This window comes from Rana temporaria, chromosome 1 (assembly GCF_905171775.1).
Source record: "Rana temporaria chromosome 1, aRanTem1.1, whole genome shotgun sequence".
NCBI classification, from domain to species: Eukaryota; Metazoa; Chordata; class Amphibia; order Anura; family Ranidae; genus Rana; species Rana temporaria.
The window spans coordinates 411080366-411096018 of NC_053489.1; the positions used below are offsets into that span (position 1 = coordinate 411080366).

Sequence of the window (15653 nt, forward strand, 5' to 3'; positions counted from 1 at the left end):
GATTTCTCCTGCTAATAATTCTACTACTATTAATATTATAAATAGCATGTTTGTTCTGCTTACATGTGTAACTGAAATGTATCTCCAATGTTTGACACAAACAGTGTTGTGTAACCTCTGTTTTCTTCCCTTGCTGTAATGCCCGGCATAAAGAACACTTGAGGGTTTCAATGACCAATGTATACAGAAATGTAACCTTGCTGGTGTAGACATTCATTTTTTTTTTTTTTTTTTTTTTCCACCTCAGCTTTTACCAAATTCTAGAGACCAGCTCATGATTCGATGCTTCTTACGTCTCTTATTTGTGGTTTGCATCATGCGTGGTATTTTTATATAGCCAAAATAGGGCACAGGTAGCCGTAACTTCCGATAAGCTTCAAAAAAGATTTGATTTTTTTTTTTTTTTCCCCTGTACAATATTTTCACATACAATAAGTATAAGTGTCGGCGTCCGGCAAGGGGCCAGGATCTTATCCATGCTCTTTTATTATTTTACATACCCTCTAGGGTATCGACACTTCACTGCCATATAAAACGAAACCCCCCCCCCCTCCTCCCCCCCCCCTCGTGGCGCCCAGGGATCTTTCCTTTTTCCATCGCTAAAATGTCTATGAAATTTTCCAAGAAAAGAAAAAAACAAAAAAAAACAAATGCGTAAGATTTGAAAATAACAGTCACCACGATCGGGCTTTGTTTCGGGGCCCATTATCCCCATATTCTCAGAATTCAAAGAATTAGCGTACTCTTAAACTCTCTACATAACTCCCTGTTTTTTTGTACTCCTTCCATTTTTCCCATTTTTTTTTAAAGTCGTTGTTTGTCTCTGATAGACTTTCCTTAAGCTCTTCTAGCCTATAAGTTTCCTCCACTGCATCTATCCAATTCCACAGGAGTGGACTTTCCTTTTCCTGCCACCTTTTTGGTATGATTCTCTTCGCAGCATTTAACAGGTGTGGTAATAAGGATTGCTTATATTTTTTTATGCCCTCTTGACTCCCATGAAAGAGCACTACCCAGGGATCTTTCTTTATTTCTTTACCCGTAATCTCTTTTATTTGACTTATTATTGTGTCCCAATAAGTTTGGATTTTCGGGCATGTCCACCAAATATGTGCCATCGTTCCTCTCTCCGGGCATCCCCGCCAACACTTGGCGGACTGGTCAGATCTAACATTGTTAGCTTTATCAGGGGTAATGTACCAACCCGAAATGCACTTATAATTTACCTCGGCGGTTCGTGTATCTATTGCGGAGGAATGTGTTAATTGCATGATTCTCTGAAAAGTGTTTGTCCCTCTCGTGATTTCTAGCTCCCTTTCCCATTTATGTACGAATGGTGCTTCATCCCGTGCACCTATCTTGACCAGTACCCCATATAATTTAGTGATTGTGCCCTTAGAATTTTCTGATTGACATAGCTTCTCGAGTGGTGTCAACTCCGCCCCCGTCCGTAGAGGACGGGGGAGATGCCGCGCAAAATGATGCAGCTGGGAGTAGTGCCACCTATCGAGATTCCAATATTCTGTTCTAGCTTTCAATTCTTCATATGTCATTATCTCTCCATCTTTTGTGATATCCCCTAAGTGTACCGTGTTATTCCTAATCCAGTTACCACCTATTTTTTTTTTCCCAGGTGCAAAGTAAGCATTATCTTTTAATATCATTAGTGGCGAATTAAATTCCCTGTTCAGTAGTGTCTGAGTTCTATCCCACATTCGTAAAGTGTCCCGTGTCATGTCAAATGATTTGTGGCCTAGTGCTCTGTATTGTGCAGGAATCCAAATAATATTACTCAATTGTGACCTAGCTTGTGGCCTTCTCAATTTGCACCCATCTTTTACCTTTTCTGTCCCGCGCCCATTCCACCGCACGAGATAGAACCGCCGCTTTGTAATAGCTTTTAATGTCAGGTACTGCCAGACCGCCCAGTAACTTCCCCTGTTTTAGGATAGAGAGTGATATTCTATGCTTTTTGTTTTTCCAAACATAATTCATTAAATGGGAATTAAGGATTCTTAGAAATTGCTGAGGTAGAGCAATAGGGATTAGTAAGAATTTATATAATATTTTAGGGACCACCACCATCTTCAGCATGTTAATGCGCCCAATCCACGATATAGGTTTATTTACCGTTCTTTTTAATTCCTTTTTGATCTCGTTTAATAAAGGGACATAATTTATTTTATACATCTTCTGAACCGTGTTAGCCAATTTGATACCGAGATATTTTATTTCTTTACTCCATGGAAAGGCACAGATCTCTTTCACACGGCCTTCCTCACTTTTATTTAGATTTATGTTTAATATTTCAGATTTAGTTACGTTGATTTTGAAATTCGAAATATTACCATATTGTTGCAGGATCTTAGAAAGCTCGGGGATGGATTTACTCGGGTTAGTTAAATAGAATAAAATATCGTCGGCGAAGGCCGACAATTTATGTTCCTCCTCTTCGACTCTGACCCCGCTGATATCTGGGTCATTTCGAATCATGGACAGTAGAGGCTCCAGGGATAGGATGAATAGCAGGGGAGACAGAGGACACCCTTGTCTTGTCCCATTTTTCATCTCAAAAGACTCCGAAAGCGTACCGTTAATTTTGATTCTTGCAGTGGGATGGTAGTAGAGTGTGTTAATCCATCGGGATAACCTGTTGCCTATACCCATGGCTGTAAGTGTCTCCATCATAAGCCCCCAGTCTACCCTGTCGAATGCTTTTTCGGCATCCACCGACAGGAATAGACCTGGGGGCGCATTCAGCCTTATGTTCTGAAGTAGGAGAATTGCTCTTATACTATTGTCTTTGCCCTCTCTATTGGGGACAAATCCAACCTGGTCGGGGTGCACCAAATAGTGCATGACCCCTTTCAGACGCTCAGCCAAAACTTTAGCAAAGAGCTTGATGTCTGTATTTAGCAAAGATATTGGTCTGTATCCCGAACAGAGTGAGCAATCTTTTCCTTCTTTCAAAATTAATGTAACCGATGCCGCTAACGCTTCCCTGCTAGTTTCGTATTCTAATCCTAGGCCGTTGAAGTATTTACATATCCTCGGTATTAAAACCTTACTGAATCTTTTATAATACCAGACAGAAAACCCGTCGGGGCCAGGGCTTTTTCCCACTGTCGTATTTTTCAAAGCATTTTTAATTTCTTCCTCAGTTATGGGACGGTCCATATTAACTCGATCAAACTCCTCTAATCTGGGAAGTCCCGCTTTTGCAAGGAAATCACGTATTTTAACCTCCTTTTCTCCTGTTTGCCACCCTACCTGCTTTATTGTGTATAATTCCTCATAATAATTTTTAAAGGTATCTGCGATTTCTCTAGTCGTATAGACCAGATTCCCATCTTTCCTTTTGATTTTTCCGATATAATTTCTGGTTTTCTTTTTTTGGGCCATTTTGGCCAAATGCTTACTGGGTTTATTACCCCATAGATACCTCTCTCTAGCTATGCAGTTAAGTTTTTTCCTCGCTTCTAAATCCATGATCTCCTTGAGCGCATCTCTTTTTAGAATTAAGTTGTGATAAGTCTCTTTTAGTCCCTGTTCTTTATGTTTACGTTCTAAAATTGCTATATCTTTGGTCAGGGTCTCAGCCTTCCTTTTCCTCTCTTTTTTTTCCCTGGCATTCTCAGCAATTAACATCCCTCTAATGTACGCTTTATGTGTCTCCCAAAGAGTTGCGCTTGATATCCCATCTGTGTCATTTATGGTGAAAAATTGGTTGAGATCCGCTTCCACCCTACTAGCCACCTCTTCGTCTCGGATCAGATTATCGTTTAATAGCCACCTCGGCCGTTCACTCTTTTGTAAGGATGATTTAATCTTCATGGTAATTGGAGCATGGTCTGAAATAGTCATAATTCCAATGTCCGTCTCAGTAATCAAGTCCAATAGCCTATGATCTACCAGTATGTGATCTATTCTGGTATACGTTCCGTGTGGAGGAGAGAAAAACGTGTAATCATGTGTGTTTGGGTGGAGTACCCTCCAGGCGTCCACTAGATGACTATCGTGGATCTTGTGTTTTATTTTTTGTAGTTGCACGTTCGTTGTCTCCTTCACCCGGGACGTACTGTCTTCTCTCGGATTCAGGACGAAATTAAGGTCCCCCATCAGAATTATATACCCCTTGGCAAAATTTTTCAATTTGCCCAGGATTCTACTTAAATATTGGGTTGGATGTACATTCGGGGCGTAAATATTTGCAAGGGTATAGACAGTATTTCCCAGTTTTCCTTTTAAAAATAAAAATCTGCCATCCGGATCTGTCAGCCTTGCCTCCAAAATGAACCCGATCCCTCTCGCGAAACCTATAGCTACACCCCTAGCGCGTTTAGAAATGGCGTCCCCGTAGAACCAGGTAGGATACATGGGTGAGTACAACTTTACATTAGAATCTAGAGTCAAATGGGATTCCTGTATAAAGACTACGTCAGCTCTGTATTGTTCAATCTCTTCCAAGACCTTCAGTCTTTTGGTTATTGAATTCAAGCCCTTTACGTTATAAGATAAATATTTTACTTCTGCCATTTCAAATCCCTACATCATTTCACTAAGTTTTCTGAAAGATCCACTGGGAGCCACGTTCCCTATCCCAACCCCTTTTTGGAAGAGGAGAGTTCCCTCGCTCTCTCCGCACCTCCCCTCCCACTCCCTCCCTACCCCCATCCCCTTCCCCTGACGAGGCCAAAACATCGCCTCTGAACCGCTGGGATCCTCACACCCCACTACCCGTCGGTTCTCTTGTAATGAGGTGAAGCTTCCCAACGCCCCCCCCTCTCATTCCCCCCCAAGAGCTGGCCCTTGGGAGTTGATCTTATATGAGTGAGGTGGCGGACCCGCCCTCACAGCCCCCCCCCCAAACACCCCAACCCCAACCCCCCCCCAGCCCCCCTCGTCCACTACCGATCCCACCTCTCTATACCACCCAAAAAGACTACTCTGCCCATCCAGGCAGTTCCAAGATGGGCATATCCAATTTACCACAAAAGCCTGGTAGATCCTCTGGGAATACCAATTTAGCTGATACCCCGTCTTTGTGTCCAATCAAACACGCCGGGAACCCCCATTGGTATCTGATATTAGACACGCGCATCTGTTCTAGTAAAGGTTTGAGGTGCCTTCTTCTGGCCAGAGTTTCCCATGCTAGGTCAGTGAAAATCTGTATCTCTACCCCGTCGTAGCACAGGGGAGGTTTCCTTCTTAATTTTGACCAGATCTCAACTTTGTCTTCAAAATATCTGAACCTTACTATTATGTCCCTTGGCCATTTGCCCTCACCCTCCCTGGTTCCTTCTATACGGTGAACCCGTTCTATTTTGAGGGGTTCCTCTGAGCTATTATCCATGAGGGGGAGAAACAGATCATTAAGAATTTTCCTCAAATCTTCGCCTTTCTCCTCTTTGATAGATCGTAATCTTAAATTTTGCCTTCTATTACGATTCTCTTGGTCTTCTAACCGGTATTGTAATACTCTCTGGTTTTGTTTCATTGTGTGGAATTGGTCCTTTAGTTGGTTTAATTCCAGTTCCTGTTGTACCGCTTTTGTCTCTGCTTCCTCTACCCGCTCCAAAATATGGGTAATGTCTGATCTTAACGTACCTATTTCTTCTCTTATCACCTTTTCCAGCCTCTTTAACATCCCCTCCAATTCTACTTTTGTGGGTAGATGAGTGTCTATACTTAATTCGTCAATTTGGCTGACTTCATGTTCGCCTTCAGTTGACGTGTCGGCTGCTGGAGTGACCACCCCCCCAGCTACCTTTTTAGATGTCCCAGCCTTTTCATTTTTTTTGTTAAACCTGGACTTTTAGTGCGCCCGTCAGGAGTCATGTAGTGTCTTATAGTGCTTGTAGGGGGGTTATCTTTTGAGATTTTTTGGGGCGGAGCCCCTTGTTGACCTGTTCATATTGTGTTTTTTAGTCCCTCTGATACGTTTCCCCAGTTTGATAATACGGGAGGTCCCCCCCCCCCTTTTTTTTTTTTTTTTTTTTTTTTTTTTTTTTACGCTTTATTATCCGTTAGGGGCAATCAGCTCTATTAGGGACTTTCTACATATAGCCACTGGGGTACCGAGGGTTGCTCCCGGCCTCTGGGGTGCACTCAAGGTGGATTGAATAAAGTGTCAAGCTCTCTCCAAACTTAGTGTGATCCTTTTTTTTTTTTTGAAATTTATTGTCCCCACAAAATGGGACTCTTTGCTACGGACGACCAAGCTGTATTATTCTTGTTCAATGCCGGCTTCGGCCCTAAGGGGGCGTCTATTTTCTTTTGACTTTTAATGTCCAGCTATATTGAAAACACTGGAGGATACTTTGAACTACCTCCTATAGTGATTATGGCGTATCCAAAACTTTTAGTGGAGTTTTAGTGTTAGCATGTACATGCCTAATCTCTGAATGTTATGCTCAAGCAGATACCACCTCTGCGTCGTGCATTCTCCTCTCTTGTTACATTCAGCAGCACAGTCCTCTGGGCACCTTAAGCATTCCAATCATATACTGTACCCTATTCATATAGACCGAGCCCACCAAATGTAGATATAATGGATCAGGGTGTATAGAAGGTCTCTGATATAGTCAGGTGTTCCTGCCAATGATCACACCTATCATACCATGGTTTGGTGTGAATGCTTCATGCTTCATATGTGCGTCTCAGCACTTGCATATTCTGAGGTATAAGAGGTCTTAAATCTGCGAGTCTATTTCCCCTAACAAAGCCACCTTGCCTTCTTACCGATACCGACAGCCATTACCACAAAATCCCATTATCATCCGTAAGCAATAGGAGCCACCACATAGCAAACACAGGGCAGAAGCATACAGATAACCTCATTGAGCCTCTGCCTGCCAACTTGTCATCTACTTGAATGTAGTATTGGAAAGTTATTCAATCCCCTCTGACATTTCAGGTATGGGAGGTAGTGAGGCTACTTTGCATATTGATGTGACTAGGCTCTTACCTAGCCCTCTGGGTCCCAGGTCACATCCACGATCACACCGCTTGCAGGGTCGTTTTTACACACAGCTTCACATGAGGAAGGAAAAAGCAGGGTTTACCTGAGAGCCGTTTTCAGGGACCGGATTGGCCGGGAGAGGCGTCAGGATCCGCAGAAGGGCATGAGCTGGGAGCAATCACCGCTCAGCTCCTAGGATTACTGCTCGAGTACCTTTCTCCAGCCGTTGTTGCATCTGCTGCCTCCTCGGGGGGGGGTGGATCGGGGGGGGCTTCCCTCGGGACGGCGGAGGAAAGCGTGTCAGACGCTCGATCGGGCTAGTGGCAAGCGGTTAAGGTAGAGTGGAGAGGGATTTTTTTTTCTTTGAAGCACATGATTAGAGCCTTAGCTCTAATTGGCTTCAAAAAGGGTGGGCTCAGGGTGCAGAGTACTGCGCCTGGAGCCCACCCAGTTGTGTGACATTGGCAAATTTAAAATGTCTTCCTCTTTCTCCTCCTGGCCAATCGGAAAGCGGACCCGATTGGCCCGGGGGTGTCCTTTGTTTTGATTGGCCGGGAGGAGACGCAGGGGGGGAGCCGTGACCTGGATGGGGGTAAGTGCGGGGTTGGTGGGGGGCCTGACGGACGAGCGATTATTTATGCAATAGATTAATAGGAAGTAAAAATAGACACTGTGCTTTTTCATTATTATATATATATATATATATATATATATATATATATATATATATATATATATATATATATATATATATATATATATATATATATATATATATATATATATATATATATATATATATATATATATATATATATATATATTTTTTATCTGGGTTTGTGTCGGATGGTAATAGTCATTTTACAATTTTTTTTTTTTTCCTTCTTAGGGTTATTAAAGACAAACGAGATGCCTACGTGAGCCGCCTTAATGACATCTACCAAAATAATCTGAACAAGGTATATTTCCTTCAAACACTTAGCTGGTCCAAGTACTGGTAGCATCATTTTCTTCTGAACCGTAGTACTTTTAGACTATATACATTTCAACTCCAGATTATAAAATTCCAATTCTGAACTGCAATGCCCTGTCACATGGACATACCAATTTAAACACCTTTTGTGAAGGGCCAGCTTCACTCATGTGGGATGCACAGGTATTCCGTGTAAACCAGTGTAGGCAGCCTTTTCAAATGAATGACAGACAGCTGCATGAGCCTGCACTTATCTCCAAGCACGTTCATGCAGATCTGACGCATACAAGCTGCATACCAATTCATGCATCGGTCCAGCATCTAGACTCCAGGATGCACTTGGACCCCTTTCACACTGAGGAGTTTTTCAGGCGGTACAATGCTAAAAATAGCGCTGTACCGCCTGAAAAACTCCTGCACTGCATACTCGAGGGCTTTCACACTGAGGCGATGCGCTGGCGGGAGAGAAAAAAATCTGCTGCCAGCAGCATCTTTGGAGCGGTGAGAGGAGCGGCGTGTATAACGCTCCTTCCCATTTAAAACAATGGGAAACTGCGGCAATACTGCCCGCAATGCGCCTCTGCAGAGGCGCATTGCGGGCGGTATTAACCCTTTATCGGCCGCTAGCGGGGGTTAATAACGCACCGCTAGCTGCCGAATCCCGCGGCAAATCCGACGGTATAGTGCCGCTATTTTTAGCAGCGCTATACCGCCACCGCGTCTCCCGCCCCAGTGTGAAAGGGGCCTTAGAGATAATTCTGGACATTGATTTGAATGGGCTGCTCCTGTAGATCTGCACAGAACACCCGTGCATCCTGCGGGGTGGAACACGAGCCGTCACACAGGTGTACGAATGTCTGTGTGAATGAGGCCCAAGGGTAACATTTTAAGTTTAGTTTTGGGTCCAGTGGAAAAGGGTCTGTCTCCTTAACAGAACTATTGCAAAAATGGACTTCATAGCTGCTGTGATTGAGGAGAGCTGGTGTGGGACTCTCCTGGACACTCCCTCCTGAAGTTCCTTTGTGGTGCAAAACGGACTGTTCCTGAAAAATCTTCTTGCTGTTGATCTGTTATGTAATACTGTATGTAGTTACAATTTATTCCTCTTGTGGGGTTCCTGTAATGTTATGTCTCTGGTGTATAGTCCTTGAGGTGATCATGTATAAGAACTTGGTGAAAAGTTAACCTAGTGTTTTCTGTCTGTGGCACAGGCTCAAATAGAGATAATCCGAGGTTATGCAACATTTACATCTGACCCAGAGCCAACACTAGAAGTCAATGGCCTGAAGTACACAGCCCCTCACATTCTTGTTGCCACAGGAGGCAAACCTTCAATGCCAACAGATGAAGAAGTACCAGGTATGTACACCATATTAAATGATCAAGATAGCCAGTCAAAATATAGTCCTGATTGGGGTCACACTTTATTTAGGATTCCTATGAAAGTTGGCTCCGTTATTGGAGATGTCAGAAGTCCTTTTTTTAATACAGTAAAACCTTGGTTTGAGAGCGTTTCGCAAGGCAAGCAAAATGTTTTAATAAAATTTGCCTTGATATACAAGCAATGTCTTGATATAAGAGTAGCGTCATGTCACAACTGAGTATAAAAAAGAAGAGAGGAGCCTCTAAATGTAGAAATATGGCTACATTTAATGAAGGTACAACATTTAGCAACTTATTGCTTCACTTAGAGGTGCCTCTCTTCTCTTTTATACCCTGTAAAAAAATGCTTTGATATACAAGTGCTTTGGATTACAAGCATGTTTCTAGAACGAATTATGCTCGCAAACCAAGGTTTTACTGTAGAGCAATCTTGCCCTGTAAAATTCAAAATGTTGAAAATGCACAATTCACAAACACTTTGCCTATACCTTTTTGTTTATTCGAGTAGGCTAAATGCTTGATGATATCTGCTCTGTACCTTATTTTGCTGTGCCTCCTTTGAAGATTTCCCCTCATTACCTGCCCTGGTGGTTATGTTGTTGATTATGTCAACCGTTAAGGAAGTGAAAGCAAAACAAAAAAAAAATACTTTCTTCTTTGGTCATTGATTGACACAGAAAGTCTAATATAAGGGTTATACGTTCACCTGCAGGAGGATTGGACACAAACAAAAAAGTGTAGGCCAGCATAAGGATAACCTATCCTCTATCCAGCTTGCCTTGCTAGTGTTTTTCTGAGCTCTGCAGACAATGGTCTAAGACTAAGTAGTGTTTGCTAGTATTTCTTTTTCTTCATGCTTTTTTTTTTTTTCCATTGATTTCAATCAAGATTCCTTGGGTTGAAGTCTTCTTCGGCTCCATTGTCTGGGTCGTAAACCCCCTCCATAGTGTCATGGGACTCCACAGAAACTCAGGGCTTGGTGGGCTAATTCCTTGCGGAAACTGAAAGCAGAGGCTATAAGCCTGCTCCAGTGCCATTCTCTACAGTGATCTTCCTGTGGCCTTAGAGCAGCCCCAATCCTCTGAGGAGCCGCAGTTTCCTGCCATCACCTCAGAAATACAAGGAATCATTTTGAACTTTTTATTGATGCATTGTGTGCCACCTTGCATTTCCTCAATGTTATCCTCCTATTTAAGGTATTACTATGCAGACTGGAAGCACCCTGAAGGGTCTTGGGGCCCCACCTGAGAGTGTTGGAACTATTCCTTTTTAAGAGAGAATTTGTTAGAGTGGTTTATACCCACTTTGCATCCATTAGTGAACCACCTTAACAGGAAAACTACTAGACCAGCAGTGTGTGTTACCTTAAAGGATCACTAAAGGAATTTTTTTTTTTTTAGCTAAATAGCTTCCTTTACCTTACTGCAGTCCTGGTTTCATGTCCTTATTGTTCGTTTTTGCTTTGAAGTTGCTGTAATTCTGCTGTGATCTCCACACTTCCTGGTTGCCTGTTTCCTTATAACCACAGTACTGGGAACTTTTCACGGTGGTCTAAGCTGTCATTACTGTGTGTCTAAAACTTAACAGAACCAATCAGATTCATTTTAAAAACAGAACACTGCCCTGGATTTGTTTGTTTTTGTTCTGTGTGTCTCTCTAGTTCACAGGAACATGAAACCAGTTTAAAACCGAAAGTGAAACTAGAGGCACATTATATGATTGATTTTTATCTAATTTTAATCATTTTTAAAAGGAATCGGTTAACTTTTATGTCTCTATACCCTGTAAACAGTCATTTCATCAAAACATTTTTTTTCCTTTAGTGACCCTTTAAAGAATTCTACTGACAAGCAGTTGGAATTCCTCTTTAAATCCTAGTTTGATCTGGTAGGTTGTGTCTTCTGCCCTGTGTTGGCAGTGACTTTAGTCTGTCAAACTTTGGCAGAATGGGCTAGATACCTCAAAGTTCTCTCCACAAAGGGGGTAGACCCATTTTTTCAGTTGAGGGTGTGGAGCAGATGTCTGAAACCTTATGCATCTAAACGTGTGTCCCACATAGGTTTGATGCCAGTACAGATGCTTAGGGCCCTTTTTTGGGCAGACCTGAACGGCGCTTCTTGCTCTTCTATGGAGTCATGGATGTCAGCGGTGACATGCCCACTGACATCTGACCCGCTCCGATCTGCCAAAGTGTGACTGAGGAAAACCCTACTTTTTCCATTCGTCTGGCGGATCGGATGACAACGGACTCTACGGTCCATCGCCATCCGATTCCCCCATAGGGGAGAGCGGCGCTCTGATGAGTCAGTCCCTGCACAGTGTGCAGAGACAGACCTGTCATCTGCCTGCTCAGCAGGGATCGACAGAGCGATCCCCACTGAGCTAAAGCGGAGCCCGCACACATGGACAGCCCCGTGTGAAAGAGCCCTTTGAGCACTCTGGTTAAGGTGTTGGGACACTGATGCCATTTTCAAAAAGAGAATCCACCTCGGGATGTTGTCTATTTGGTCCTACGCTTGTTACTGTGATCAGGATTGCCATAGGAGGCCAGAGTGTACTCCTGCCTTGGCATAAGAGGGCTAGGGAGAAGTTGGCTAAATTATATCCTTCTCCTGCATCTAATTCTGCAGTAGGTGCCGTCTGGTCCTCAGAGCCTGATTATCAGACAGCCCATAGGTCATAAAGTCAGAGCGCATTCAAGCATTCTGATAGTACTGCATAAAGGTGTACACCCACTTTGACAAATGAGGCGCCGATTGTGAACCCTGGGGAATTCTGTTTGCATCTCTTGCATTCCCGATTTTGGAGGGTATCCCTTTAGGTTTACAGGATAATCCCAAGCTTCTAATGTTCCGGCTGCTTATTTTTAATTTTTCCTGTACAGAATAATTCTTCTTCCCCAGTCCCCTTGGGTTCCTCCCACTCCTGTAGTTCCCATCCCTTTTGGTTCTAGAGCAGGGGTGCCCAACCTTTTGAAGAGCGAGGGCCACTTAAGCAACTAGGTAACCAGTCGCGGGCCACAATGAGCGGAGCGGGAGAATGACAGGTCACGGCTATTTTATAGGCCCTCCGATCCAATCAGATGGAAGGGGACAAATTCCCTTCTGTTTTTTTTTTTTTTTTTTTTTTTTGCGGATTGGCGGTAGGCGGGCGTAAGTGGACAAGTCTGTTTACATCTGCCGCTCTATAGAGGTGAATTGAGGATCCGATTGGGTCAGGCTGATCATGTGAAAAGGGCCTAAGACTGCTTTCACAATGATGTGCTGTAGTTTGCCCACACCGCGGGTGCAGCGTACTGCACATGTGTCTATCCTGCAGGTTAGCTGAACTTTGCTATAGTCTCTGCCCATGGCAAAAGCCGGCGCTGTTCAGGAAGCATCAGCTTATGGGGCTCTTTCTTTCTTTCTTTCTTTCTTTCTTTCTTTCTTTCTTTCTTTCTTTCTTTCTTTCTTTCTTTCTTTCTTTCTTTCTTTCTTTCTTTCTTTCTTTCTTTCTTTCTTTCTTTCTTTCTTTCTTTCTTTCTTTCTTTCTTTCTTTCTTTCTTTCTTCCTTCCTCTACCACCAGCTTCATTCACAACACTAATGCTGTGGTATGGATGGTCGGCAACCTGCGATCTGGGCTTGCCAACCCACCCTTCCAGAGTAGAAGGGTCACTGGTTGGCCACCCCTGTTCTAGAGGGTCATGGGTGCAAGGTCCTGGGCTTTTTCTTGTAGACCAGCTTGTCATTATCAGAGTACTGGGGGGGGTGGGGGGGCAGGGCCAGGATAGAGTGCTGGTGGGTACTGGAAGTGGGCTTACCTCTTACATAGGTGAGGTTATTTATTCTCCGCTGGTCAGAGCGTTCTGCGGGGGTGATCCACTGCGTAATTTCCAGAGGGATTTCCACATGTGTTTTAAGGCATCTATGCTGCTGTAACAGCAACCATTATTTCTGGTGAGTTGGTAATTCACTTGATGGTGGTGGTTTGTTTGGACACCACTGCTGTACATTTTGTTTTTTCCACTGGAATGGTGGCATTACAATTTTTTATTTATTCATCCATTTGGACTATTTTTTTTTTTTTTTACTTTCAAAGTTTTATTAGCAAAATGGTAGAAAAACAATGAGATACATTGTATTGTGAACATAGCAATATAAATACCTGTACATAAAATTATGCAGGGCATATACATCAATTAGACACAAATCGACCACGCAGGGTCTAACACATGCAGAACATTAAAAAAATAGAACCAACCCAATACCTTGCAACAGGCATGGACTGCAAGGCTATCGGTATCATATAAGCCCGATATTCAAGACAAGAATTGCAATGTAAACCTAAAGATCAAGGTATAAGAGTCAAGAGAAGTAAAAAAGAGGAGGAAACATAAAAGAAAGAGAGAAGAGTAGATGTATAGCCTGAATAAGCCATGAAAACAAAAGAAAATAAACAATAATAAAAAAAAAAAAAAAAAAAGGAATATGTCTAGCATTGTCTCAGTAAATCAGAGCAAATTATTCAAATTTCAAGATTGAATACGAAATAACCACCATGGATTCCACTTAGCATCATATATTGGTATCGAGTCATGTAATTTATGAAAAATTTGTTCAGAGAGCATAATCTGATCCATCCTGGAGAGAACCTGAGGGAAGGGGACCGTAGGGGACTTCCAGTTGAATGCCACCACCCAGAGAACTGCCTTGCAGAGAGTGTATATCAGACGTCTAAAAGGTCTTGGAATGTCTGGGATTTTTTCAAAAAGCAGACAATGTCTATATGACAAGTCAACCTGACTGCCCTCCAATTTGTCTATAAGATCAAAGACCTTCTTCCAAACCAAGGAGACCTGCCCACAATCCCAAAAAATATGAAAAAAGGTGCCCGGGGTATAATACCAACGAGTAAAAAATTTAAGCGCAGTCTCCCTAAATGATAGCGAAACTGTACATTGACGAAGATTCAGCCAATTCCTCTCCCACTCCTCCAGCTCATACTCCAGGCCCAACTCCGATTCCCATTTGGTCATATACTTCAATTTGTCCCGGTCACGATCACAGGACATTGTACAGTATGGATATCAGACCTCTCTGTCTGGGCCCAGACCTGCATATAGACTCAAAGGATGAGCAAGAGGGAGAAAGGGTTAGCGAATAATGTGTCAAAAAAAAATGTCTGATCTGCATGAATCTTAAAAATTCACTGACCGGGGCTCCCTTAGTAATTTGTAGTTGAGTAAAGGAAATAAAAGAATCATTATGTTGAAATTGCTCCAGAGTTGTCAGACCAGAGGAAATCCACCAACCAAATGAGTCAGGGTTCGAAAAAGCAGAAGGCAGTCTAGGGTCCCCCAGAAATGAAGACCCCGGGGGAGCCGCTGAGGCCAATGAAAGAGAAGAGCAATAACGTCTCCAAAGTATCAAACCCTGAGCCCATTTGGACTATTTTTGGTGCTACAAAGCTAGAGCTGCACGATTACCCGTTAAAAAAAAATCACGGTCTTCATTCAACCCCCTCACGATCTCTATTCTACATTTATATGCTTCATTCATGCAAGTGCAGAGCCGTTCTCTACTCACTCAGAGCTCTGGGGGGAAAAAAAAAAACGCCATATGTTTATCAAAATTGTCACCGCTTTAAACAAAGTATCTTTTGGATCAAAGGAATTAACTTCCGTCTGTCAGCCCAGGTTCACACTGGGCTGCAGGAATGAAGCCGTGCGAGCTCAGCTGAACTTGCATGATTTCACTCGGCCGCGATTACAGAGATATCTGTGCAGGTTTCTGGCCCGAAATCGCAAAAAGTAGTACAGAAACTACTTTTTTAAATCGGTGCAGAACAGTGCAAATGCCGCCGATTTGACATGTCAAAACGAACCAGTGTAATCCAGGGCTAAGGCTCGGTTCACATAGGTGCGATGCGGGAAAGATGCAAATCCACTGTGGGTTTCCGCATTGGACCTGACTGGCAAGGCAGTTTGCACTGCCTTATGCGAACTGTCCTACAAAGTTAATGACATCCCCAGATCGGTTTGCATAACGTGCAAATTGTCAGTTCGAACATGAATCGGATCACATGGGTGATAACGCCCATGTGATCAGATTCTGGTGCAGACCAAAAAAAGGGTCCTGCACGACTTTGGTCCGAATACGATGCAAATTCAGCCATACATTCTGTATAGATGAATTTGCATCACGCAGACATTGCATGTGATCTACACAGAAGTCGGCAGTGTGGTGCGGATCGCATGCAAGGTCACACAGCGCACTGGTGTGAACCGAGCCTTAATGAGGTCGGTTTAACTACTTAAAGACTAAACCTTTTTGTTGACACTTGTTGCTTACAAGTTA

At 43.1% G+C, this 15653-nt stretch overlaps 1 protein-coding gene across 1 annotated transcript in view; it reads left to right on the top strand.

Annotated features, from left to right (window-relative positions):
- Window positions 1–15653, top strand: part of GSR (glutathione-disulfide reductase) — a 51040-nt gene that overhangs the window by 10746 nt on the left and 24641 nt on the right. Inside the window, exons 4-5 of the mRNA XM_040324479.1 lie at window positions 7851–7920; window positions 9146–9293. Of these exons, the coding sequence (XP_040180413.1) occupies window positions 7851–7920; window positions 9146–9293 (218 nt within the window). The remainder of the gene's footprint in view (window positions 1–7850; window positions 7921–9145; window positions 9294–15653) is intronic.